The sequence below is a fragment of the Mustela lutreola genome, chromosome 10 (assembly GCF_030435805.1).
Source record: "Mustela lutreola isolate mMusLut2 chromosome 10, mMusLut2.pri, whole genome shotgun sequence".
Lineage (NCBI taxonomy): Eukaryota > Metazoa > Chordata > Mammalia > Carnivora > Mustelidae > Mustela > Mustela lutreola.
The window spans coordinates 15347141-15374937 of NC_081299.1; the positions used below are offsets into that span (position 1 = coordinate 15347141).

The 27797-nt window shown below is 54.2% G+C and overlaps 1 protein-coding gene across 6 annotated transcripts in view; it reads left to right on the top strand.

Moving 5' to 3' along the window:
• The window catches only part of ALPL (alkaline phosphatase, biomineralization associated), a 56159-nt gene extending 31562 nt beyond the window's left edge, over nt 1–24597 (top strand). For 5 of the 6 annotated variants that reach the window (XM_059136450.1, XM_059136447.1, XM_059136446.1 and 2 more), the window contains 11 exons: nt 5716–5880; nt 9611–9730; nt 10098–10213; nt 11339–11513; nt 12327–12502; nt 16100–16243; nt 18090–18159; nt 20130–20264; nt 22146–22337; nt 22790–22909; nt 23579–24597. In XM_059136450.1, the coding sequence (XP_058992433.1) occupies nt 5820–5880; nt 9611–9730; nt 10098–10213; nt 11339–11513; nt 12327–12502; nt 16100–16243; nt 18090–18159; nt 20130–20264; nt 22146–22337; nt 22790–22909; nt 23579–23844 (1575 nt within the window). In that variant the 5' untranslated portion in view covers nt 5716–5819 and the 3' untranslated portion in view covers nt 23845–24597. Of the gene's footprint in view, nt 1–5715; nt 5881–9610; nt 9731–10097; nt 10214–11338; nt 11514–12326; nt 12503–16099; nt 16244–18089; nt 18160–20129; nt 20265–22145; nt 22338–22789; nt 22910–23578 lie in introns of those variants that run through there. The other variant, XM_059136451.1, reaches the window with a different exon arrangement.
• Nucleotides 24598–27797: the final 3200 nt, after the last annotated feature.

Consider the following 27797-nt stretch of genomic DNA (forward strand, 5'->3'; position numbering starts at 1 on the left):
TGGATTTCCTATCTTCATGACGAGGCTAGTGGCCCTTGTGGGACCAGAAAGAGGGGACCACTTGGTGTGAGAGGGTAAGCGCCTCTTCCTCTGACCTTGAGTGTTTTGTACCATGGAGTGTGAGGGGTCCCAGGTGGCCGGAGTTACAGCTGGACAAGGCCTGGTCTCAAAGGCACACTGCAGATGATGTCTGGGCTCTGGTTATGTCTAGTGGCTTCACTTCTCTGAGCCTCGGTTTTCCAGTCTGTAAGACGGGAACTGTTAAGCCCATCCTGGCTTGATGTGATGTTGTTGGAACCCAAGAGAGATGGATACTGGGTTCCTTTCCGGAATGGAAAGGGACCTCCAGGCAGGCCGTGGCAGCTCAGCTGCCTCCAGCCTGTGTGTGCGGGCTCTGTGGGGATAGCTGATGATTTTACTGAAGGCCGCTGTCCTGCAGGTCTGGTGCTCTCCCAGTTCTGGGGCAGTCCAGGGGTTGGGGTGACAGGCTGTTCTGAGCTCCTGTTTGCTTCATCTGTAAAGAGGGGTGCTGATGCCCATCATGGGGCCAGGACGCAGTGGGTGCTCCATAAGAACAGTTCCTCTTATTCTGGACATCCTTCCCCCTTTCGGCAGATTCAGTGCAATCTCGTTCCCAGGCTTGTAAATGGGGTGGAACAGCCACTGTAGCTGCTTCAGAGGAGTCACGGATCATGGCTTTTGCCAGCTGGGGATTCCCTTCCTTCTGTGCTTTTATCCCATGGGACAGGGGTGGGGGGGAACCAGCATAATGGCAGCTGCTTAGTAGGTGCTCTTTTTACCCTGGCTGGTCAGGGATCTCCAAGAGAATAGAGACCGAGTCTATCCTGTTCCGCCAACAAATCCTTAGTACCTAGACAGCTGTTCACTAAATGCTGGGGACTGAAGAAAGACTGAACAAAGTTGAATGAATAGGCATCAGGGTAGGGAAGGCCTGGCTTGGGGGGGAGGGGAGCTTCATGGGCAGTTCCCCCACCCCCACCCCTCCAAGTTCATCCTTCCTGGGTTAATCCCCAAAAGATTAACCCCAAGGAACAAAGCCAGGTCACAGCCACTGACCCAGGGCATTGCAGAGAGCATCCAAGGCTAGCCTGCCTGGGTGCTTACAAGGTGCTCTGTGGGGCCCTCTTTGCCCCAAGATGGCTCTTGTGTCCCCCACCCTGAGCATGGTCCTCACAGCCGTCCTCAGCCTCCTCTTCCTGACCCTGGCCTTGAGCCTCCTCTGCTTCTTCACCTGCCGCCTGGCCAGGCCACTCAGGTAGGAGAACTCACCTGGGCCATACTCCCTCCCCTGCCAGCTCTCCTGCCCTAAACTCATTTGGCTACAGTTCGCTCCTGTGGGATAGAGAAGGGGTTGGGCCCTGGTTTCTCTCGCCCTCTGTGGTGGGGAAACCAAGGCCCAGAGAGGCTGAGTTTCAGCTTGGGATGGAATCGCCCTTGGCCACGGACTCGCTAGATCCTTTGCTCAATTTCCTAAAGTGTAAAAGAGGCTAATGACACTTGCTGTGCGAGATTAAGCAAGACCACAGATATCAATACTTAGCACAATGTTTGGCACCACGTGAGTACCCGAGAAATGCTCGTGATTTGTAGCTGTCAGTTGCCCTGGACCTTTTGAGATCCAGCCTTCCAGGACTGGCATTTTGCCTGGCTCCAAGGGGCTCTCATGCCCTCCACCCCAGGATGCTGAGTCAGTCCTCAGGGCCAAGGCTCAGCCCCCCTGCTCTCTCTCCTGACCTGCCAAGTAGCTGCTCCTTCTCCAGGGGGGGCCAGAGCCCAGTTAGGGCTTCTGTGTGCTTGCCATGAGTAATCAGAACACGTAGCTGGGAGCCTGGCAGAGATGGTCTAGCTGGGAGGTGGGGGACAGTGGGGCTGGCACACACTCGGAGGCTCCATTCTGAGCTAGCAGAGCGTTGGCAGAGGGTGGTGGGCAGCCGGGGCCCCTGCAGCCCCAGACTGGGCCCCACCGAGCCCATCACCAGGGCTGCAAGAGAGTAGGCTTGGAGCCTCTGGGGGTTGGGGGGCCAAGAGAGGAGCCAGCAGAGGAGACTCTTGTTTCCGAAGGGTTTCCTAGATTTCAGCCCCCTCTCCTTTTCAGGCAGTGGCAGTGGGAGGAAGCACAAGGAGAAGCCACCTGTCTGTCTCTAGGACAGCTGGGTCTCAAGGCCACATCCCTGGGGCCAAAATTCAGGGCATTCCAGCCTGAATCTTGAAGCTTTTCATTAAGTTAACATTTACAGAGTTGCCCCTGTATGCACAGGGTTGGGGATCCAATGATGGGGAAAATGGTGTTTACTCTCCCAGAGCATCAAGCGGACAGAGAAGAGAATCAAACAAGAATAATCACGTGGCCTTCAGATCTCCTGGGGCCACCCTTGACTTTTCTTCTTCCTTCTTTCCTTGTTTGTATTGGGCCCCACGGGTAGAGGATTAAGTCCTGTTTCTCGGTACATGGTGAACTATCATGAGCCTTGGTTTTCTCACCTACAGAGGAGAATGTAGCCCCCCTCTGTCCACTGTAGGGCTTCCTGGTGAGACGTTATGGTGGAAGACTTCATAAATAGCAACGGGCAATGCACCAGTCATTTGCCTTCTGTCTGTTTCCAGATTGTTTACCTAAGCTCTTAGAGAGCTTGAAATAGAACATACATGCCTTCATGCAGAAAAGCACTCATATTCTACATCATTATATATTATACATACATTTCAGATGGAATCCACCCATGGAACTAGTCCGCAGATCAGTCCCAAGTCCCCTGTGCCCACTCCAGTCACCACACCCCCAAGTGCAACCTTGATCTTGATCTTCTAACTCCTCGCTTTGTCCTTGTACTTTGTATCTTGGGAATTACTCTCTCTGTACTCTTGGATGGACTTCCTCCGATCATCCTTACCTTGGCAAGATCCATCCATGTTTTTGGGCGGAGTTGTCAATCATTCGTCCTCACTGTTGCGTAGATTTCCTTCTGGGAACCCACACAGCGTATTTCCATCCTGCTGGAGGTGGAGCCGTTCTGAGGCCATGACCGACGGTGCTGATGCCAGTGTTCTCCTGCTTGTCTTTTGGTGAACACACGTGTGCGTTTCTGTTGGAGATAGATGGGTCAGAAGGCAGATGTACATTTCAGCTTTGGTAGATGCTCCTAGTTTTCCAAAGGGATTGTACCAATCTGCAGCCCTCAGCAGTGAATGGATACTCTAGTTCTGCCCCATGCACTTGACAACGAGTGCATTTCCCCACACACAAAGGATGGATTTGGGGGTGATTCTTCCCTTCCCCCACCTCCCTCCTTGGAGCGTTGGCTTTCAACTGATGTCAATATTTACCAATACTGCCAAGCACTGGAGTAGGACAAACAAGGCAAAGTCCCAGCTTGTAGAGAATCCCAGTGTGGTGAGGGAAAGGACCAGAAAAGGATTACTTTCAAAACAGGGACATGCCCACAGTGATGGAGATTGTATGAAGTTCAGAGGTAGCATCCTGGAATGAGTGGCCAACCGGAAGGCTTCCTAGAAGAGGGGACTTCAGTTTTTAAGCTCTTGGAATAATATTGTGATGTATTGATATTGCTTATCAATTTAATAGCATTCTTTCTGATGTTAGGATTTACTCTAGAAACATTTGAAAAAGGGGCGCTGGGGTGGCTTAGTCAGTTGTGTCTGCCTTTGGCTCAGATCATGATCACAGGGTCATGGGATCGAGCCCAACATCAGGCTTCCTGCTCAGTGGGAAGTCGCTTCTCCTTCTCCCTCTGCCCCTCCCCACTACTCCTGCTCTCTCTCTCTCTCAATCTCTCTCTCAAATAAATAAAATCTTAAAAAAGTTTTTTGTTTTTTTTTTAAAAAGGTGGAGTAAAAAGAAATCAGAAGTCATACCTCTCAGTAAAGTGCTGGTAGATGTCAGATGTAATGTTTCCTTTTAGTTCCTGCCCGCCCCACTGCCCCCCACCAAAGAGCCAGGTGGATGTAGAAGGGGCTGGAAAAGCATAAGGGTGCAGTTTGGTGCTTTTGGTGAACGTTGGGTGTTTGTGGGTGGGAGGTGCCGGTGAGCCCTCACCTCTGGGCACTGACATGCAGTGTGTAATTTTCCCCCTTTGATTTATTTATTTGAGGGGGAGAGAGAGAGTGCGCATGTGTGCAGGTGGGCAGGGGGAGGGGCAGAGGGAGAGGGAGAGAGCTCAATCTCCTGACCCTGAGATCCTGACCTGAGGGAAACCAAGAGTCAGACTCTTCACAAGCTGAGCCACCCAGGCATCCCCAGTGCACACATTTTTAAGGTTGAATCAAGATCGCCTTTGCTAGTGGCAGCGTGGTTTCTTATCTGACACCACACTCAACGGCAAAAAGTGGTACATCACCACCACTGGTACATACACCAATGGAGTAATCATTTTTATCTCGGTTTTGGTGGAAATAACATTTTCCTGTGCAACTGTTGCAGTTGAAATCTCTCCTCTTCCAGCAACATTTACACACAATAGGGTTAGTGCATTTCTCAACTGCAACTGGGGTTACCAGTTGTGATTCTGATGCATGACCATAATTTAGAAACTTTCTTTTTTTTTAAAAAAAAAGATTTTATTTATTTATTTGAGAGAGAGACTGTGAGAGAGAACATGAGAGGCAAGAAGGTCAGAGGGAGAAGCAGACTCCCCATGGAGCTGGGAGCCCGATGTGGGACTCGATCCCGGGACTCCAGGACCATGACCTGAGCCGAAGGCAGTTGCTCAACCAACTGAGCCACCCAGGCACCCATAGAAACTTTCTGATGCCATCGAATACGTGCTCAATTTTAAACAATGTGGAAAACTTAAAAATATGTATAATAAAAAGAAGAGGAAATCATCATTCTTGGTCTTTCTGCCCAGAAAAGACCACAGCTAATGTTTTGGTGTATTTCCTTCCAGTGTGTATGTGTATGTGTGTGTCTGTGTGTCTGTGTGTCTGTGTGTGTGTGTGGTGTGTGTGTAACAGGTTTTTTTTTTTTTTTTTTCATTATAAAGGTAACATCTCAACTCAGAAGAAAATTTGGGAGATGCAGAAAAGACAGTGAAAAGGCAGTCAAGTCACTGAAATGTCACCACCCAGAAACGGGCAGTCTTAGCAGCCAGACTTCCTGTGTGTCACTCACTCCCTATAGCTTTTATATCTCATTATAAATGCCAAGTTCTAGAAGAGAATGTGGCAAGTGAGGTTGTCCCTCTAAGAAAGGGTGGACTCTGTTTTGTCTCTGATGGGCTCGGGACACGGGTCATTAAAAGGCTATAGACTAGTCAGAATTGGGAGCAGGAGAAGCCTGACCTGGGAGCTCATTGGAAATGAACTCAGGAGTTTGGGCAAGGGCAGGTGGACCCTGGGCCTATTCCTCTAAGAGATTCTGGTGCTTGCTGTGGTTTGGGGAGCATTACACAGGAAGACCAAACTCTGGGTTCCGGGTTCCAGATGGAGTGGAGGTGGGGGTTTACCTGGGAAATGGGGAAGGAACTGCTTTGCAGCATGGAGTTCATTATACTTACATGACTGCGTGATTAAGCTTCTGGAGGGAGGGACTGCCTGGGTCGGAGCCCCATGCCAAGCCCCATGCGAGGCTGGTGATCAGTGCTCAACAAATAAGGAATGAATTAGTGGATGTGTAAGTGAATGGACGAATGAATCCAGAGCTGGAGCTCACGTGTTTTTTTCCCCTTTAATTTCTAGGATCGGCACATCAGTTAACATCTGACCCCTGCCAGCCCATCCCCTTGCACACACGTTGATCATACCTCTGGGCTCGAGAGAAAGCCGGTCTTGGAGAGGGCACCATGATTTCTCCCTTCTTAGTGCTGGCCATTGGCGCCTGCCTTACCAACTCCTTGGTGCCAGGTAAGCTGGAGGACCGGGCAGAAGGGTGGGGAACCCCAGTGCGGGTGGAATAGGAGGAGGGTGATGTCTCTGTTCAGGGTCATAGAACTATTCAAAGGCTTTAACAGCTGGAAACACGTGTTTCCAGAGCAGGAGATCCCAGCTCTGCTGTTGCACGTGCTACTGTTAGGGCACTCTCTTTCTCTTTAGATGATCCTGTTCCTTAATGGGGGTATAGACTATGCCAAGTCTTGGAATGTTAAGTCTCCTGTTGCTTTTGTCTACTTAACACTCCTCCATGGCAATAACATTCCCTGGTGGTCTAAATTTTGCTGGTGAAATCGACAAAAGTTTTGTTTCGTTTTTGTTTGTTTGTTTCTTTTTTTTTTTTTTTTTTTAAGATTATATTTCTTTGATAGAGAAGGACAGATCACAAGTAGGTAGAGAGGTAGGTAGAGAGGCAGGCAGAGAGGGTTGCGGGGGAGGGGGGGGGGATGCAGGCTCCCCGCTGAGCAGAGAGCCCTGAGCTCATGACCTGAGCCAAAGGCAGAGGCTTAACCCACTGAGCCACCCAGGCACCCCTCGTTTTTTTTTTTGTTGCTTATTAGAGACTCACATGGAAGTTTTCTTGATTCTCCAACACATTCTAGATAGGTTGTTTATGTTAACTCTTCAATTTCCGGTTCTCACGCTGTAAATTCAGACCTCTGCGGAGACTGGGCTTCCTTTCGGAGTGGTGCTCACATTTCTCAAGACTCGCTTTTCCGTATCCTTTCTGTAGTAACACATGCGCATTATCAATCTAGATCTGTATCCGATCTGACCCCTCAGCACCCAGCCCTGGCCCCAGTGGGAGAGGGGAGCCCCCCTCGGATCAGTCTATCCTGTGGATGTTCTTTTCCTGTCCGGTGGAGACAGGAATTCCTCCTCCTTAAGGCCGTTGTGGGAATCACGCAGTATAGTCAGTGCTAGACAGGGAGTGAGTGCTCTTGGGAAGAATATTTTCAACAGGTGGGGAGATTGGGGTGCAGGGAAGGGACTGACTGGCGCTTCCCCCGGTTACACAGCCCCAGCCCGTCAGGACTGGGGGTGGAACCAGAGCTGCCAGAGTCTCAGGCCATTGCTCCCTTTTGCAAACCCATGAAGCCTTTCAGTGTGGATCCTTGGGGATCTGCAGTCACTCTGTGGGACCACATCCCTGCTTTCTCAACACTCACAACCCGCCTGAGTGAAAGGTAGACAGAGGGATGAAAAATGAAAAGATGGACAAGCAACAATGTGAGAAATCTTCAGATATTCAGCAGTTGAACGTCTTTTGTATTTGTTCCCTTTTAGCCGTTCGGATGAGCGTGTAGTGGTGTTACATGGTCTTCTCTTTTTACTTTTTTATTTCTTATTTTTTATTTTCTTAAGATTTTCTTTCTTTGTTTTTTAAGATTTTATTTATTTATTTGACAGACGGAGATCGCAAGTAGGCAGAGAGGCAGGCGGAGAGAGAGGCAAAGCAGGCTCCCTGCTGAGAGGAGAACCCAATACAGGGCTCGAATCCAGGACCCCCCAGGATCATAACCTGAGCCCAAGGCAGAACCTTTAACCTGCTGAGCCACCCAGGCGCCCCAGATCTTATTTATTTCTTTGAGAGAGAGAGCGCATGAGAGGGAAGAGGTCAGAGGGAGAAGCAGACTCCCCGCTGAGCAGGGAGCCCCATGTGGGATTCGATCCCAAGACTCCAGGATCATGACCTGAGCTGAAGGCAGTTGCTTAACCAACTGAGCCACCCAGGCACCCCCCCCTTTTTTAAATTAGGTATAACTTACAGTAAAGTGCACCAATTCAAAATGTATCACTTCATAGGTTTTGACATATTTTATGCCCACACAACCAGTCATGGGACAGAAAGGACTTTCGTATGCACTCCCCAACCAAGCCCGCCCCTTGGCCCCCAAGCCAAAGGTGGTGACCTAGACTTACTCCTGCCACCGTACATGAATTGAGCCTGTTTGGAACTTCATGTACATGGAATTGTACAGTATGTACTGATAAGTACTCTTCCCCTAGCATTATATTCTGAGCATTTGTGCGTGTCCTATAATGTTCTCTAGAAACAATGGCCTCCTGATACTCTGTTGTCCAAGGCCATGATTGCTGAGGCCATTCCTCTGACAATGAAGTCAGTTTCACATGCACCAAACCCTTCTCAGGGCCAGGCCCTGGGGGTGGCGCTGGTGGAAAAGACAATGGCTCTCACCAGTCTTTGCGGGTCTCCCAGGGAGCATCCAGAGCTGGGAGCTTGGCAGAGTGGGATCAGAGCTGGAATCAAGAAGAAGGAATGGGGGCAGGGCAGGCTGATGTCAGCCCAGCCCCTGTGGTCGGGTGGGGGGAGGGGGCATCTGCGCGGATGTTGGGGCTAGGGGAGAGAGGGGCCGGTAAATCAAGACCACCCCGATAGCACCCAAATGGCCCGAGAAGCTCCTGGACCCAGGCCTTGCCACTGTGGTAGGTGTGGAGGAAAGCAGAAGGAGATGGGAGCCAGCCCTGGTCAAAGCCACTGGCTCTGTCCTTTGTTGAGTCTTGAACTCAATCCTAAAACTGCTTCTAGGAAGCTGTAACTCCCATTTTCCTGGGGGCAGAAGCTCAGGTGGTGGGAATTTGCCTCAAGGTACACAGCTGGATGGGAGGACTGAGGCTCCCGAGATTCCAGCGGGGTGGGGGGGGGGGTGTCTCTTCCCCTGTGAGTCAGCAGAGCCCTTCAGAAGAGTGGTGGCCCTGGAGGCTGGGGGCCCTGGGGGTGGGGGGCAGTGGGACAAGTCCTTGTGGCCTCTGCTGGGAGGAACAGGGGATTCCAGGTCTGGTGTGGAATTATTCCTCTGGGTGCTGGTTGGTGATCTGGGGGCCGAGTAAGGCATTTATTGAACCAGTCGGCACAGTGACCTTGAGAGGAATCTACATAAATAAATGCATTTGACAGGGAAGGAAATGGAGGTTAGGGAGGTGTGACCTGCCGCCATGGGGGTCCTTGGCACAGCTGTGGTTGTCACTGAGGTCTGTCAGGCACTGCCACTGTGTTCTTTCCATTGAAGGATTGACTGCTGGACACACGGAGCGGGGGCGAGGGGGGGCAAGGTAGGGAGTCGGGGGTGGGGGAGAAGAGCATTCCTCGTTCCCAGTTTTTCCCAAGACCAGGGACACAGAACACCCTCCTCTTTGCTAATGTCTCCTAACAGGGGTGAGATTGTGTGTGGCTGCTTTAATCCGATTCGTTAAACAAAGGGCAATCTTGCTTTCCAGTACCGCAGTCAATGCTATTGCTAACTCAGGTTTCTGCTGCCTTTAATGACTAAGCCAGGCAGAGTTTATAATTGATGGCTGGATACCTCTGGGGACTCCTTCAGGTGAAAGTAGTTTGTTTTCTTGAACAGATTAAACATTACCCTCCTAATTGTGCTTGCACAATTCATTTGCTGCCTTAGCAGAATGTCTCTCTACTGGGTGGAAGGAAGCAGCGCGGGTTCTGGGGAGCGGAGCCAGAGCTGTGCATCCCTGGGCACATTGATTGACATCTCTGAGCCTTGGGCTGACCTAGGTGGTCTACAGACCACACAGTGGCTGGCGGAGACAGACCATCCTGGCTCCCTCTGCCAAGTCCAGGCTGCCTTGCCCTCAGGCACGAGAAGTTGGGGTATCCGTAATGTCTGGGGACGGAAAGCTACCCCCACCCTTGCCAGATAACTCTGTCTCTCTGTCTCTGCAGAGAAAGAGAAAGACCCCAAGTATTGGAGAGACCAAGCTCAGCAGACCCTGAAGTATGCCCTCAGGCTTCAAAATCTCAACACGAAAGTGGCTAGGAATGTCATCATGTTCCTGGGAGATGGTGAGACCGGTGGGGGTGGGGGGCGAGGACACAGCTGGGTGCAGGCACCTCAGTAGGGGCTCAGGGAGCCAGGCTGCGGTGGAGGGGGCCGTGTTGAAGAGGCTGGGGCCCAGGGATGGGGGGATGTTTAAAGGGACAGGGGAGGGGGCAGGCTGTGGACCCAGGAGGTCTGTCTGCTCTGCCAGGCAGTTCCTGAGGATCTGGGGAAGGGTGAGAGAAAGGGGCCACAGAGTCAAATTTGTAGAGCCCCGTGCTCTGGTGCCCACACCCCAGCCAGCCTTGGCCCCAAACTAGAGAAGGGCAGGTGGTGCCCGAGGTGGAGGGGCAGGGAGCCCGAGAGACTGAGTCCCCCCTTCCCCTGCTGCAGGGATGGGTGTCTCCACGGTGACGGCCGCCCGTATCCTCAAGGGTCAGCTGCACCATTACCCCGGGGAGGAGACCAGGCTGGAGATGGACAAGTTCCCCTACGTGGCCCTCTCCAAGGTGAGCTCCAGCCGCGCAGGCCCAGGCCTCCCACCTCTCAGCTTGGCCTCACCGAGGAAGGGCAGGGCAATAGGGCCTGTGGGCAAGGCAGTCGGCCCTCCTGGGGTCTCTGTGGCCCCACCGTGAAGCGAGGATAGCAACAGCGGCTTGCCGAGACTTGATCTTGAGGGTCGTAGTCGTTGGTTTAAAAATCTATGGAAGTATAACCCGTATGGGGAACGTGCACGTGCCCCAGTGGGCAGCTTGCGTTACTGCAGACTGTGCCTGTCTATAGAGCCAGTGTCCAGGCTAAGAAACTGAATGTGACAGCAGCCACCAGGCCCCCCAGCTCTCCCCCAAACCCTTGTCCTCCCTGTCCCCCTTCTAACTTCCAACACCACCGCAGAGCTGTTCCGCTTCCTCCTTGCTGTCTGGGGAATCCCGTGGCCTATATGCTTCTGCACTGGTCCTATTGCGTTCGTTCCCTCCCCAGGGGCCTCCGGGTGAATTCAATTAGTGATGGCAGCGCTTGCTGTTGGGGTCTCTGGGGGGGGCGGCGGGGGCAGCAATGGGGACGGTAATGGAATGAAGGTCTTCTGGACATCCTGGGTCAGGCCTGGGCTCACTTCTGGGGCAATTGGCAGGAGCCGGGATGCAGTTCTCAGCCTAGTGGGGAAGGCAGGCAGGCACACGGCTTCAGGGTCTCAATTAGAGGTTTTTCCCCATTCTAGATCCTGCTCCCCCCATCTTTTCCTCCCTTTGCCTCAGCCTCCCCCATGTCACTTTTTCAAGAACACCCCTCTCCCTTTCCCATCTCTAGGACGCACCTGCCCCCTTGCTGGCTCCCACAGCCCCAGACCCAGAGGGAGGCCCGAGTGACCCAGCCCCCACCCCCTGTATGTTGGAAGGTTCCACTCGCCCCTTCCCGCCACTCTGGCTGCCAGGGCATGGGGTGTGGGTGCAGAAAGCAAGCGGCTAAGTGATACCTTGGCTCTGAGGAGACCTTGGGAGGTAGCAGGGCTTGGCTAAGGGCATAGGAGGCCTCTCTGTCTCCATCATGCTCCAGTCCTCATGGTGGGAGTGGGAGTGAGGTGGAGGCCAGCAGCAAGGCCTGGCCAATTCATGACCCTCCTTTTCCACCTGCAGACTTACAACACCAATGCTCAGGTCCCCGACAGCGCAGGCACGGCCACTGCCTACTTGTGTGGCGTGAAGGCCAATGAGGGTACTGTGGGGGTGAGCGCAGCGACCCAGCGTACCCAGTGCAACACGACTGCGGGGAACGAGGTCACCTCCATCCTGCGCTGGGCCAAGGATGCCGGTGAGTGGGGTAGTGGTAGGGAGTGGGGCCCAGCTCTATGACTGGGCTGGGCCTCGGTCTGCCCCACTGGGTAATGGGGAGAGAACAGAGAAAGATGCTCTCCAGGGCTCGTCCAGCTCATGGCTAGGAAACTAGGAGATATTTGTGGAATCCTGTTCATGAGCAGGAAGGCTAGTGGCTTTAGGGGCCCGCTCAGATGTGGGTTCCTGTCCCAGCTCATTTTCGAGTCTATTTATTTGACAATAAAATGGGCGTGAAAACATCGCCGCCTCGTAGGAACGGTGTGAGGAAGGTGCACGTAGAACGTAGCCTGGCGCCGGCCCCATGGGAGATCAGTGTCTGCCTGTCCCTTCCTCCCTGGAAGTGGGGGCTCTTCTCCTGCTTGGTGTCCCGGGAACTTTGGAGTCAGGGTATGAGATCGACTGACAAGGTGACACAGCCACACCACCTGAGAGCCCTTGGGGGGGGTCCCTGTGTTCTTGCAGGGCACCCGGTGCAGGGGGCTTCCTATAGGAGGGGCTCCTGCAGGGTGCACGATGGAGGGAAGGACCCCCGCCCAGGTGCTCACAGCTCAAGGGCCGTCAAGGGGGGAGGGCCACAGAGGCAAAGTCTGAGCTGTGCTGTGGGGGTCTTCGGAAGTCCACCGTGTCCCCCCCCACACACCAATCCCCACAGGACTGGGGGGCGAGACTGAGGCCCAGGCAGTCAGTGGAACAGAATGGAAGGCCAGTCTTTAGTCGGGAAAGGGAAGGAAAAGACAGCTTGGAGCGCCCCATCCCCAGCCGACGCCAACCGTCCTCTCCCACACCCCAGGCAAATCTGTGGGCATTGTGACCACCACGAGAGTGAACCACGCCACCCCCAGTGCTGCCTACGCCCACTCTGCGGACCGGGACTGGTACTCAGACAACGAGATGCCCCCGGAGGCCCTGAGCCAGGGCTGCAAGGACATTGCCTACCAGCTCATGCACAACATCAAGGACATCGAGGCGAGTTTGTGGGTGCAGGCCGCTCTGGGACGGGCAGGCTTGTGAGGCGGGGCCTCTGACGGGCCTCCAGCCTCTGCTGGCTCAGGAGAAGCGGCCGGCCTGGCGCCCCACACACCTGAGAGGCTCCCAGCCCATTAGGGGATTTGCGGTCGGGGCAGGGAAGCCCTGGAGGCGCTCTCCGCGGTGGGGCTGAGGGCTAAGCCCCGGTGTGGCTGCCACCACACCCCAAGAATCAGGCGCCCAGGGATTATCCTGTAAGTGGGGATCCGGCACTGCTCCACCAGCGCCCCCTCGCCCACCCGCTCCCCACATGGGGAGGTAGGGGTGACCCATGGCCATCTGAGGGCTGTACCTGTCCTGCATGTGCCCTCGGGCACAGACAGTCACAGGTTGGAGCCCCCGACCTGGAAGCCTGGAGCAGAGGCGGTGCGGGCAGTGGTTAGCACGAGCGCTCGTGGTTCAGCTTCCCGGCTGCCAGCCCTTGTCCCACCACCTGCTGATGTGTGGCCATGGGTCAGTTAACCTCCATAGCTTCTTTTTTTGTTTGTTTAGGATTTTATTTAATTAATTTATTTATTTGACAGAGATAGATCACAAGTAGGCAGAGAGGCAGGCAGAGAGAGAGGAGGAAGCAGGCTCCCTGCTGAGCAGAGAGCCCCATGAAGGGTTCGATCCAGGATTGTGACCCGAGCCAAAGGCAGAGGCTTTAACCCACTGAACCACCCAGGCACCCCTCCGTAGCTTCCTTTTGAGGGCTTGTTGGTGACTTGTGGCTCCCTCGTCAGCCCACTGCAAGATCCAGATCTAAATAAACTTAGAGTTTAGTAAGGCCTGACACCTCGTGGGTTCTCAGAAGGTGGTGGCATTCTGCACAAGCCACACAGGCCTGCCCAGAATCCCGACTTCATCACCCCAGGCCAGCAGGTGTGCACAGGTGCGCACAGGTGCGCACAGGTGCGAACACACGGAACAGGTACTGTCCCCTCGGTTCTCGGGGGGTTCCCTGCTCTGGCCTTCATTGAGGACCTCCGGCTTATTCCTTTTTTAGGCTCTTGTTACCCATGCCTGGGATCTGGAGAGGGCACAAGGGGATGTTAGCTCCCCAAAACTAAAATGGGGGTTCAGTGGGGGCTCAGAGAAAGCCCCCAGGTCCCACTTCCCCCTCACCTGTTTCTACCACCACCAGACAAACGGACTGGCTCCCAGACCCACCCTCTGTCCCCCATGCACCACCCAATTGCCAAGGCCCCTTTCCCCACCCATGACTTCCCTTTTCCAAGCAGTGGATTGAGCACCCCCTTTCCGGACAAACAGTCCTAGCAACCCGTCCTAGTGAGCATGGACCTGAGAGGCCAAGCCTCTGTCCTGACTTTACCTCCACTTGATGCACATCCTGGGACAAGTTGCTTCCCCTTCCCGAGCCTCAGTTTCCCCACCTGTGCAACAAGCCTAAGGCGCCCCACCTGCCCCCTCCCAGGGCCGCGGGAGGCCGAGATGAGGTCATGGATGTGAGAACATTTGTTGTACAAGCACAGGGTGTAATTACGGAGCTGCTTCTTGGGGAGATGTGCCAGGAACCGCCGGAGAGGGGGACAGGAGCTTAGGGAAGCCTGCTCCATGGGGCGAGTGTAGATGGGGGTCCTTGGGTCACTGGGGAGCATGCTGGGGCGTGAGTGAGGAGGTGGGCTGGAGCGAAGGCTGCCCCCCCCTTCCTCTCGTTCTTTCCCACTTGGCCTCCCGTCCTCTCCCGCATCTCCACCGTCCCAAAGCCCCCCGGCCCCCAGGCTGCACATGAAACACAACTCCTGGTGTCCGCCCTGAAAATAAATATCTTTGACTAAAAAAAAAAAAGGAAAGAAAGAAAGAAAGACACAAACCCAAACCCCAAAGCCAAACAGCAAGTCTGTTATTTGGGAGTTTAATGAGCGTGTGAAGTCCCTGCTAGGGCTGGAAATGATGAGGCTCCCGGCATAGAAGATTGGGGGCTTCATTTTCCACTCTGAAAATGCCAAGGGGTCAGATTCTGTGGGAACGGGGGTGGGGAGCTGGGGGCCGGTGACCTGGGGTCCCCTCTCCTTCCCCTCAGAGCCCGCCCTGTCCCCAGAGCTCCTGGCTGGGGCCGGCCGTGACCTCTTTGGAAATACTCTGGTGTCCTCTGCTTCTGCCAGAGAGAACACCTTCCCCTGGGCCGCCCCCGGGTGCTGGGAGCACGTTGTAACACTGTATTAACGCACTTTCCTCTGCGGCTATCCTGCCGGTGGGTGTTGCTTCCATCTTACAGATGAGGAAACTGAGGCTCAGAGAGGTGAAGTGACAGGTCCTTGGTCCGTACGTGACAGAGTCGGAGTCAGACCCAAGTCTGACTTCCAAGCCCGTGCCCTTTCCAGTTCCCTATGACCCAGGCTGGTCCTGGGTGCCTTCCCCACCTCTGCTATCTGCCCAGACTCCTGGGTCCTTGGGAAGGAATGAAGTGGAAGGGAGACCTTGGAGCCTAGGAAATGCCAGGCCTGGGACAGTGGATCTGAGGCCAGCCAGAGCCGGGCTTTGCTCTCCCAAGGTGTCCAGGGGCGGTGGCCTGGCCTGACGCCCGCGGTGACAGGAGGACACCGGTGTGGTGGTCACCGCAGGCGGCGACTGTTATGCTCTTGGCCCCATTTTAAAAATAGTCAGGACTTCAAACATGGACTCCCAAGGAAAACAAACAGTCCCGCGTCCATCCGCCCACGCACACCAGCCATGGTGAGTAAAATTAGCCTGGCGGGGACTACACAGACGTGAGCGCTGGTCATTGTTTGCCCAGGCTCCCGGCGGCCGGGCGGCCCCAAGACCTCCCTGGCAGCAGCCTCTTGCCTGTGGCATGCTGCTTCCCACTGAGGAGAGGAGGCTTTTGGCCTCCCCGTCCTCAGCTCTGCAGATGGACCAAGGCCCCCATGCTGGAGTCAGGAGCCATGGGTTCAAATCCGTGTGGCCCTGGGGGGAATGTTTACATTTCTTGAGTTGCAAAATGGGGACACGGGTTCCCTTGCAGCCTTGGTAATGAAGTTGATTAAGATAACATATCGGGGGGCGCCTGATGGCTCAGAGGGTTAAGCCTCTGCCTTCACCTCGGGTCATGATCTCAGGTTCCTGGGATCGAGCCCCGCGTTAGACTCTCCGCTCAGCGGGGAACCTGTTTCCCCCTCTCTCTCTGCCTGCCTCTCTGCCTACTTGTGTTCTCTCTGTGTCAAATAAATAAATAAAATCTTAAAAAAAAAAAAAAGATGACATATTGGAAGTGTTTAGTGCCTGACATGCCGACAGCGCTCTATAGACAGTGTTACTCTTAAGCGAGCAGGAGCGGAGTCAGGCTTCTGGAAAGCTAGGTAGGAGAAGTTACCAGTACCTCCCAACATTCCACACAGATGCCCCAAACCATGGTCCTCATATGTTCATGCTTTCATCTCCCCAAGAGGAAAAGCAGAGGCTCAGGATGGGCAGTGTAGACCGAAACCAAGACTCTCCGAGCTGGAGAAGCGTCCACAGTATCCCCAGCGCCTCCAGGAACCCAGCTCTTGAGGCTTGGAACCCTGGGGTACTGATGGCTCCTGTCCCCCATAGGTGATCATGGGGGGCGGCCGGAAGTACATGTTCCCCAAGAATAAAACCGACGTGGAGTATGAGATGGACGAGAAGTCCAGGGGCACAAGGCTGGACGGGCTGAACCTCATCAACATCTGGAAGAGCTTCAAACCGAGACACAAGGTAACCTGTCCCGGGGCCCCGTGGCTACAGGGCTGGCTTGTGCTGGGAGGGGCTGGGTCCCGTCTCTCTGAGTCTCGGTTTATTTCCTCCTCGGTGGGGAGTGGGTCGTCATTCTTACCCTGATGGGCCCAAATGGTCTAAGAGACACATGAGTGGCACATATTAGGTGATCAGTCAGTTCCTCCAGGGGCGGACACCCAGGGGAGCTAGCCGGGCAGTAAGGACAGTGGCCATGGAAGCACCTGCATGGACATTCCCTTGAGCCCCTACTGTGTGCAGGGCCCCTGGCTGGGCATGAATTCCAAAGGGTGAATCAGATGGGCAAGGAATTGTGGATCACTGTGTGCTTGGATGGCGAAGGGCCCAGGAGCTACGGGAACCCGGAGGGGACAGACCACAAGGGAGGGGCTGACCAGCCCTGAGCAGGAGGAGGGAGAGGAGGGTTAGGGGAGTGCGCGAGCCATGAGGGGAGATGGAAGCCCTCCATCGTGACTTGGCTTTGGCCCCAGCGGTGAGAGCACGTGCTGGGGAAGAAAGGCTGGAGCCCTGGCAGGGCCTGAGTGCTGGCTCACTGGAGTGGCTGTGGCAGCCACTGGGCCTGGGGCAGATGGGGTCTGGAAATGACTGTGGTTAGGACTAAAGACAGTGGGGAGCAGCCTGGGAGCCACTTTGATGTCACTCTGGGGTTGGGTTTCTGAGGGTTCCAGGACTGGCCCCCAGGGGTGGGGGGGCGCTTTGTGGGATGGGGCTGGGCCAAAAGCAAGGTGGGGGCAGGGGCCTGAGGATGGCCCCCACAGGATGAATGAGGGCGGGACTGAGCCACTTTGAACCCTTCCCATTCGTCTGAGTCAGCCCCGGCCAGGCCAGAGCCCCTTCCTGGCCCAAGTCAGAGAGACACGGCTCCTCCCAGCCTCAGTTTCTCTACGTGGAACATGGGACCAGAGTTTAACCCTTCTAGCCTGGGTGGGTGCTTAACCCCGGAGCTCAGTGTAGACTCTAAGAGGGAGAGATTGGACCCTTCTAGAGTCAGACTCTCCTTTACCGCCGAGTGGCTCTGCCATCTGGATCTCAGTATCTTTGTCTGCAAAATGGGAATAACTACTTTCCTCATAGGGCCAATGTGAGTGACTGAATGAGGTAACACAAGGGGAACCAGCTCAGCGAAGCCAGGCACTTCCTCAGTCTTCCTGCCCTCCTTCCCATAACAGCCCCTGAGGCTCCAGAACCACAGATCCTGATGTCATTGCCCAGAGAAGGCAAGGGGCTGTCCTAAGGATGCACAGCCGATTCCCAGCTGTACTGTGGCCCCCAGCCCAGCCGCTGACTGGTGCCCTCTCGGGATAAGTCAGCCAGCTTCTTCTATGGCCTCTGTCCTCTCCAATGGGGTCACTGGAGCAGAGCTAGGGCTTCACTTCCTCCTTGGCTATCCACAACTTCCATCATACACCCAGTGCTTAGCTCCTGATGGATACTCCAGGCCCCTGGTGACCCATATCTTTCTCTTCTTGCCTCCATGATCTGTCCCTGCTGTTTGAAACTCTCCTTCCTGACCCCAGGCGGTCACTGGCTTCTTGTCCTCCAGGGCCCCATGAGGACATCACCTCCACTAGGAAGCCTTCCCTGTTGCTGCCTCTGGGCTCACAATGTCCCCTGGTCTCTCCATTCTCATTCCCCCGCATTAGAATTGCTTGTTTGTCATTTCTTGAAGGCATGTGATAGAGCCTTAAGGAGGGATTAGTAAAGGGCTGAAGGAAACAGATATATTCCCTAGACCCCAAGACCAGCTGGGGTCCGTCCTCCCAACCCCCCCAGCCCCCATGTGGCTGACAAAGGCCCTTCCTCCTAGCACTCTCACTATGTCTGGAACCGCACCGAACTCCTGAGCCTGGACCCCTACACTGTGGACTATCTCTTGGGTAAGTGGGGGGAGGTGGGGGTGGAAGGGGAGAGGGGGATGGAGGACCCCCAGCTGGGTGCCCTGCGGCTGGGGCTGTGAGTCCAGCACTTGGGGAGGCCAAGGCCCTAGCCTTCCCCCTACTTAGGGACCTTTGCTCTCAGGCTCTAGGACCTGGGAGAGGTGTGGAAGGGGTTCTGGTTCATAGAATTGGGCCTGAAATCTGCTGCCTGTGCAGAGTGAGTGGTTCCCTTGAGCACAAAGGAAAACAGAAGCTCAGGTTGGGGAGGAGACTGGGATGTGCCCCTCAGCCCAGTAGCATCACGGCCCAGGTAAATCTGACCCCTGGCTGGGGCAGGAGACCTGGAGCCAGCCCTGCTATGTGGCCTGGGCAGAAGCCCGCCACGCTGTCTCTGCTGGTTTGACTGGAGGCCCTTCCCAAGGGAGTGGGGAGCATGGGAGGGGCCCTGGCTTGGTGGAATGAGGCCCTGCGCCCCGCCATGCCAACACCTGGTCCCCTGCCCCACCTGGCTGTTGTGCCCAGCGAGTGGTGGCAAAATCTGCAAATCTTTCCCAAGGGGCACAGCCTCTAGGTCCTGGGTGTGAGGTTATGGGTTCAAAGCTGGGCACCTTGGAAGATCCCCCAGACACACACACACACCGCTTGCCTGGGTCATGCGACAAACACCCTATGCCACACGCAGGCTGTGGAGAGCTGTGTAAGTTCCCATGTACCACAACGGGCCCCCTCATGGACCTTAGAGCCTGAGTGCTGGGTTCAGATCCCACTGTACCCCACTTATATGCAGATCCCACCTCACTTATATGCAGATCCAACTGCATATAAACTGTGCAACCTTGGGCAAGTGATTTCTCCTCTCTGCGCCTCAGTTTTCTCTTCTGTAAAGTAGGAATGATGACTGTTCTGTAAGGTGAGGCAAATGACCTCAGGATTGTTATGAGCACACAAGAGCCAATGCCTTGTGTAAGTTACTTGTTATCTCCAAACAAATTATCTCCACAAACAGTTTAAAAGAAGAGTAAACGAAAAATGAAAAATAAGTAAAAAAACATAACAAAAGTAAGCATTTATGACTACACAGTTTCTTGGGGTCAGGAATTTCCAGCGGCTTAGCTGGGTCTCCCATGAGGTTGCCGTCATCCGAAGGCTTGACTGGGGCTGGGGATTCCAAAATGGCTTCCTCCCATGGCTAGCAAGTGGGTGCAGGCTATTGTCAGGAAGCCTCAGGTCCTCACCACATGGAGATCTCTGTAGAGTTGGTGGGGTGTCCTTACAACATGGTGGCTTGTTTCAGAGCTAAAGCCATAATATTTTATGTCATGGCATGAAAGTCACATAGCATCATTTCTGTGGTGTTCTATTGGGTACATAGGATAGTCTTACTGTAGGAGGGGCCACACTAGGGTGTAAATTCAGAAGGCAGGGATTATTGGGCGCCATCTTGGAGGCTGGTGCCGCTTCTGCTACTTCCCTGTACCGGGCACTATGGCTTTCAAGCCTGACCTATTCGTGACATGTAAGTACACACCCAAGCTGCCCCGTTGAGTCCATGGTCTTCTGCCTGGGGGGGTTGTGGTGCCGTGTCTGGGGCCCTTCAGACCTGGGACTACACTGATGGATTTTAAGTCCTGGATCGCCCACTTAGCTGCTGAAGATACCAAGCTACTGAGCACCCATGCCTCAGTCTCCTCTGTAAAATGGACATAGCGATCCCCTTACCAGTCTCCTCTGAAAAATGCATGTGGTGATCCTCTCACCATAGTATGGTTGTGAAGGGGAAACGAAGCCGTCTGTGCTCCCACAGCGCTGGGCACAGTTTGGACCCACCTGTGGGCAGCTTCTTCCTGGCTTGTTCTAACCCCAAGTTGTGTGTGGGGAACCTATGTTCCCTGAGACAGCCCAGGCTCCTTGTGGGGGAGGGCCCCCCTTGCAGGGTCACAGGAAAACCTCACCGTCTACATCTTCCTTAGGTCTCTTTGAGCCGGGGGACTTGCAGTACGAGCTGAATAGGAACAATGTGACTGACCCGTCACTCTCGGAGATGGTGGAGATAGCCATCAAGATTCTGAAGAAGAACCCCAAAGGCTTCTTCTTGCTGGTGGAAGGTAGGGCCCCAGGCTGCAGGGCCACTTCCCTGGGAGATTCTGGGTATATGGCCTTCGGTCCGGGGATGGGGTGCTCCAACTCTCAAAGACAACCATCCACTTCTGGGGAGAAGGCTAAATTCCTTTTGGGGAAGATGGGTTATGCATGGTGTTGAAACTCCCAGCCCAACAAGCTGTTCTCCTTTAGGCACGAGGATCACCTGTCAGGCCAACTAGTCCAGGAAGGCTTCCCAGAAGAAGAGGTGGAAGCCTTCCTTTTGGGGGTCCCTCCCTGAGCTTCCCTCCTCCCAAAAGACAGGTCCAAGGTCCTCCACGTCAGATACCTATCAGTCTGAGGGAGCTCTCAGCTGGATGGCAGGCATCTGCTGTTACTATGTTCTTGTGAGGCCAAGGTCAGATTCATGACCCTGGGATGTCCCAGATCCCCCAGACTGGGAGAGTCTGTCCCTTTAGGAGTTGGCAGTGTTGTATGCTAATGTTTATGGGGTTTCCCAGCATGCAGGGAGGCCCTAGAGTCGGGCTTTGGTTCTTTGCTGGTGCTGTATGACCTCTGCCTGTACATTTCTGTAAAATGAGGTAAAAAAATGGTCTTAGATTATTAACATCCATTGCATTCAGAGGCATAAAGTACTTGGAACAGAGTCCAGCAGAAAAATCTTTCGGTGTTTCTATTATTACCATTATTATGATTACACAATAGCCAAGTCAATAACAATAGGAAGTGTGAGGAAGTGATAAAGTTTCCAGAATCTTCAGAGTTCTAACAGCCATTGTCTCCCATGGTTCCAGATGTTGCCTCACTGAACTCTCCCTGTACACACACACACACACACTTGCACATACACACTCACCACACATATACACACTCAGGCCCCTCTGCCTTCCAGAGGCCAGCAGCCGGCCGCCTGGCTTGGCAGCTTTCTTGCCAAACCCCGGGGTTCCCACTCAAGCATGGCGGTCTCGGCCTGGCCTGAACAGCCCTCTGACGCCAAGGACCCAGCCAGGAACCAGTGGTGGTGAACACGGGCTCCCCTGGGAGCAGTCCTCTTTGTGACTGCTCCCAGAACCACAACAAAGGAAGGACCCACCCTGCCAGCCTGCAAGGCCAGCGTGGTGAGGCTCAGGCCAATGGGAAGGGAGGACACCAGGCTCAGGACCCTAAGAAGTGGGAGTGTCCACTCAGGCAGTGTCCTCCTCTTAGAGACAAGAAGGAGTCGCCTCAGGTCATGCAGCCCTTGGCCATGACTTTGAAGCCAGGCGCAAAGCCAGGCCTCTTGCACCCACCTAGGAGAGAGGTGGCACAGACTTTTTAGAGGCCTTTATGCAGGCCTGCCGTGGGTACTGCCCAGGTATGGAGAATGAGAGTAACACCCAAGTTCAAATCCCAGTCATCCCACCTTGGGCACGTCACTTCTGCACCTAAGGCCTCAGTTGCCCCATCTGTAAATGGGGCTGATTTTGTACCCATTTGTGCCTAGGATTGTTATGAAGGGGAAACTAAACACCAGCTTGTTATGCCTGGCACTCAGTAGGCCCTTAAAGCATGCTTGTTCCATTTCCACCTGTCAGAGGTCTCCGACTCCTTTGAGGAGTTGGAGAAGCTGTTCTGAGGGCCGTGAGGGGTGCTGGACAGAGCACCAGCTTTTCAGTCACGTGGATCTGCTCTAAACCCTGGCTTTGCGCTCTCCATGCATGGACCCTTGGTCCACAACCCGTCCCCACCGAGCCGCTGTAAAGGTTGCACGGCGGCATGATGTGTCCAACATGGTACTTGGCATGTGGCCATTCCCCATCAAAGAATGGTTCCTCTGGCGGTCATGTGACAGGACCTGGGGGTGCAGCTCTCCCCCTCACCCAAGGCCTTTGCCTTGGTGTCTCAAGGGGGCAGGATTGACCACGGGCATCATGAGGGCAAGGCCAAGCTGGCACTGCACGAGACGGTGGAGATGGACCGGGCAATCGGGAAGGCAGGCATCCTGACCTCCGTGGAAGACACGCTGACTGTCGTCACTGCGGACCACTCCCACGTCTTCACCTTTGGGGGGTACACCCCTCGTGGCAACTCTATCTTTGGTAAGTGAGTCTTGCTTGGGGTGGGCACTGGCCACTCCCGCGGGGTGCCTATCGGGGAGCCGGAGTAGGATGGGAGAGGCAGCAAGCTCCAGGCCTGTCCCAGGTGGGACTGTGAGAATGGAGTACGGAAGAGAAGGTAGTGTTGGGGGCCGGGAGCCATTACAGGATGAGGGGACAGAGTAAAGTGAGTGCTCCGGTGGGGGGCTGCATGGCTACCTGGGTGATGGGTGGATAGAAGAATGAGGGAGGATGGCTACATGGCTTTGGGGGGAATGGACCGCCATCAGGAGGAACGTGGGCACCATGAAAACGGAGGGGTAGTTGGTGGGAAATCAATCAGGTTGGGAAAGTGGCTTCATGGAGTGGTTCAAGGTTCTTCACAGGGAATCTAGGGATCGCCAAGCTGTAGTCTTGGTGCTCCAAGATCCCTGGGCCAGTGCCTTCCTGCGCAGGTCTGGCCCCCATGGTGAGTGACACGGATAAGAAGCCCTTCACCTCCATCCTATATGGCAATGGGCCTGGCTACAAGGTGGTAGGTGGCGAGCGCGAGAACGTCTCCATGGTGGACTACGGTGAGATTGCCCAAATCCAGGGCAGGGCACCCTGTGGGGATGGGTCTGGGTATACTGGAGGCTCGTGGCCAAGGTTGGGGAAGGCTCCAAATAGCCAGGACTTGGATCAAAACAATCTCGGGTCAACTCCCCATCCACCGTGGAGTAGCTGTGTGACCTTGGGCGTGCAGTTTTACCTTTCCCAGCTTCCCTTTCTTCCGTGAAAGAGTTTTGCCTCCCAGGGTTGTCTGAAGGGCTTAACGTGGCTCCCAGCGCCTTTTGCTGTTATACCGCCATTTCCACTGTGGCTGTAATTCCCCGGAGCTGAGCCTTCTCCATGTGCTCCTCTAGTTCCGTATGGTTGAATGTTCATTTGCTCACAGTGGCCGCAGTCGTCCTTGGGGGTCTCACTGTGCCGCTCTCAGCAAGCCCAGTGAGAGGCTCTCCTGGGTTCACTAAACAGCCCAGAGGAGCTGGATTGTTCTCTTCTGGGCGTCGAGGGGAGGCTTCTGTGTCAGAACAGACTCTGCCCCAAATCCCACAGCCCTTGCACAAAGTGATGTCCCTGCACCGAGCCTCGTGTCCTCTATAGAAGGAGAGCACTCGAGCCAGCATGGAAGGGCAGGGAAAAGCCACAGCAGAGCCCAGCCCCCTGGCAGGCTCTCAGCAAGTGTTTCTTCTGGCCCACAGCTCACAACAACTACCAGGCGCAGTCTGCTGTGCCCCTGCGCTATGAGACCCATGGTGGGGAGGACGTCGCGGTCTTCGCCAAGGGTCCCATGGCGCACCTGCTGCATGGCGTCCATGAGCAGAACTACATTCCCCATGTGATGGGTTACGCGGCCTGCATCGGTGCCAACCAGGACCACTGTGCCTCTGCCAGCTCAGCTGGTGGCCCTTCTCCAGGGCCCCTCCTCCTCCTGCTGGCCCTGCTCCCCTTGGGCATCCTGTTCTGAGGGCCCAGGGCCCAGGCACCCACCAGCCTATGACAGATGGCCAGCCTCCCCCTCTCAGCACGGCCCACCATCTGGAAGCCTGCCCCTCAAGGGCCAGGTAGAGGGGCCTTCACAGCCTCGACAGCTGCCAGAAAGAGGACCCAGGAAACCAAAGTCTGCTGCCCAGCCTCGCTCCCCTCTGGAATCCTCCACTGGAGCCAGACAAGTTCCTGGCCTCCGGCCTCTACTCCCTTCCTGCTGCCCCGTGGGCCCACAGAGTAGGTTTCTCTGGGCAGGCAGAGAAGGCTGACTGCAGAAATTCTCAAAGCATCTTATTTTTCTAGCAAACACACTTCTCCAGACCTGGAGGTCCTGGAGCTTCCATGGAACATTCCGGATCTGACCTTCCCACTCCCCTCCCCTCTTGGAACCACCAGGTCTCATTGGGCTCATGTCCCTCCCTGCCTGGGAGACCCGATTCTTCTCCCCAGGATGGGGGTTTGCTCACTCATCCCAGGGCTGCCGGGGACTCCTGGGAGGTGAGCTGGGACTGGCCATCCGACCCCAGGGCTTCCTGGGCCGGGAAGAGCAGCCGGGACAGGCAGACATTTCTCAGCTCTTAACACACATGCCCACTCCTCTCTGAAGGGACACTCCTGTTTGGAAAGGCCAAAAAAAAAAAAAAAAAAATCTTTTTTTTTCTCTTTTTGGTGTCGGTTAAAAGGGAACACAAAACATTTAAATAAAACTTTCCAAATATTTCTGAGGACAGAACTGAGTCTTTGTGGTCAGTGAGGAAGAGAGAGAAACAAGCTTGTTTCTTTGGGAGAGGACTGGACTCCGGGCCCAGGAGTGCGGGTGGCGTTGGGCCGGGAGGAAGGGGCTGCCTGCCGACCTGGGGCTTCACCACTCCGTACCTGTGTGACTTTGGGCAAATGGCTCTATATCTCTGTGTCTCTGTTTCCTTAACAATAAAATGGGAGATAGCCCAGTCCTGGGTTGCTGTGAAAATCCAAGAAGAATGCCTCTGGGCCCTGAAATCCACAGCAAGAAGGCCTCCAAGGGGCCTGGGACACCCTTGCCACAATGCCTACAGACAGAGCCACATGGCCTGGCTCAGCGGAGCTATTTGTTCATTCATTCATTCACTCATTCAACAAATCCAGTTCACCCTTGAACAACACAGGTTTGAATTGCGTGGGTCTACTTGCAGATTTTTTTGGATAAATAGAGTTCTGTAAACTGTATTTTCCTTATGATTTCTTTTTTTTTTTTTTAAGATTTTATTTATTTGACAGACAAGAGATCACAAGTAGGCAGAGAGGCAGGCAGAGAGAGAGGAGAAGCAGGCTACCTGCTGAGCAGAGAGCCCAATGCAGGGCTCGATCCCAGGACCCTGGATCATGACCCGAGAGGAAGGCAGAGGCTTTAACCCACTGAGTCACCCAGGCGCCCCTTTCCTTACGATTTCTAATAACATTTTCATTCCTGTAGCTGACTTTATTGTAAGAATACAGTCTATACTACATATAACATATAAAATATGTGTTAACTGAGTGCTTATATTATCAGTAAGGCTGTTTGTAGTTCATTTTGGAGGGGGGAGTCAGAAATTACACATGGATTTCTGACTGCAGGAACTTGGCATCCCTCCCACTCCTGGTCAAGCGCCAACTGCATTGAGCTGATGCCGGGCACTGTGGCAAGTCTTACGAATTATGCAGCAAAGCACACAGACCTTCACAGAGCTTCAGCCTGGCTTGGCGATTGTGATCTCTTTTCCATTCCTAATTATCAGGCCTGGGTACTAGACTCAGGGTTGCAACTGACATGGCGTATTCAGGGTCCCCAGGTTGGCTCCTTGCCTTACTGCAATGACAGTCCCTATAATTAGCTGGACAGAATGATTACCTATAATGGTAATCATCGTAACCATTCCTGTCAATTACCATCTGCCAAGCTCTATGCTTGGTGCTTTATATGGAGTTGGTTAATCTGACCCTCGCTAGGAAGTAGGCCCCCGTCATCCACATTTGTAGATGAGACTGAGGGTCTAAGAGTTGGTGTGATTGCTCAAGGTTCCCCAGGTTGCGAGGCTGGGATTGGAGTCCAGGTACATTCCATTCCAAAGCTCCAAAACTCAAGACATCCTTCATTTGTTTATAATACATTTCCAACCACTTGCCAATACGGTTCTGACGCAGCCAGTCCAGGTGACTCAACACACTGCCGGTCAAGTTATTGAGCTCGGAAGGCTGAGAGACCACATCGGAAGAGGGCCCTCCTTGAGGGAGAAAATACAATCAAGCAGGTTTCTCTCTGAACTTCCCGGCAGTCCTGGCATAAAGGGGGACACAGCCACTCCAAAACTGGCTCGGAAAATTTAAACCACGTGCTCACATTCTCACCAGGGCAAAGAGACCGCTCATACCACCTTCCCTATTTTTGTCCTATTGCTACTACTCTTTCCTAAAACTTGTCTAAATGCACAGGTGAGGAGTCAGATTTTAAAAGTTCACCAGCACCACCTGAAATCAACTTCCATGTGCCAAGGTGTAAACCGTACTTTGTGTCTTGGGTTGGGTTCTCCAAGGGCAGACTCTGAGATTTGCGTGCAGGTGGTTTGTAAAAGGAGCCCAGAAGGTCGGGAAATGGGACAGGGAAGGGAAGGAAGCTGATAAAAGGTAAGTTACGAAGCAGTTTGCCATCAAGGGCAACCAGGGCTCAAGCTCACCCCACAGCCACTGGGAGACCCAGCAGAGGATGCACCTCAATCCTTCCACCACCGGGCGAGGGAGCTGGGGCATTTATTCCCCAATTCCTCCCTCATTGGCTAAGTGCTGCTTCCTGGAAAGGGAACACCCTGACACTTCCAACTTGCCCTTGAAGAGCTCAGAGAACCCCCACCCCGCAATGTACTGAAACACTAAATGCTCAGAGGATGCCAACAGGGCACCAATAGCATCTGTGAAACATTGGGATATTGTGAGGTTGGAAAGCAGGGGCCAGGAGTCAGAGATGGAGGAGCCCGTCTCCATGAACGAGGTCAAGTTCTTCAACTTTGCTACACCTGAATGGAGGGTGCTCAGTCGAGCATGTAATGAGTATTAGCTCCCATGAGGAGCAGGGGCTCCCTCCCATCCTGAGTCTGCCCTATGGGCTTCCAGGTGAATCCGTGGTGCTCGGGCACCCCATGCCCTCGGACACCATCACCGAAGCTGGGCCCCCACACTCTCAGGTCACTTGTCACCTTTACTGTAACTAATCCATGTCAGAGGGCAGAGGCAGTGGTCCCAGCCCTGCCCACCAGCCCCCATCAGAAGCTAAGAGTGAGCATCCTCCTTCAGCATGGGTTTCCAGGGCTCTCAGATGCTTTCTCAGGAAGAAAGAACAGAGAGGGGCTGAAAAATCCACCTCTATTCATCCACACAACCCTTCTCCTGTTAAAGATAAATCCGGAATGTAACACAATGAAGAGTTTATTTCTATCTCAAACGTGTGATGGTGCATCCGGTCAGGTGAGAGGGACCCAGGCTCTTTCCATCTTGTGGCTCTGCCCTCCTCCGAGTCCTGGATGCTTTTTCTCACCAGAACTACTGAAGTCCTGTGTGCAGCACATCGATGGGGGGGTGGAGGGGCGTAGGGACCCTTTTTAACCACTTCTTCCTGGAAGTGACACACATAGCTTCCACTCTCATCCATTGGCGAGAACTAGTCACGTGACCCCAACTAGCTGCACAAGAGGCTGGGACATGAAGTCTCTCCGGCTTTTTTGGAGGAAAAAAAGGGTGGGTGGGGGGGAGATCTGGCTGGTACTGCTCCACCTTTCTGCAAGGTAATGGCTGATTGGAGCCAAGAGACGGCTGCCCGTCCAGGGTACGGCTCTCCCATTTGCCACAGTCCCCAGAACTCTTGGTACTCTTACACTAAAACCCTTAAGACAGTGCTACCTCTCTGGTCCCGGTGGAGACTGA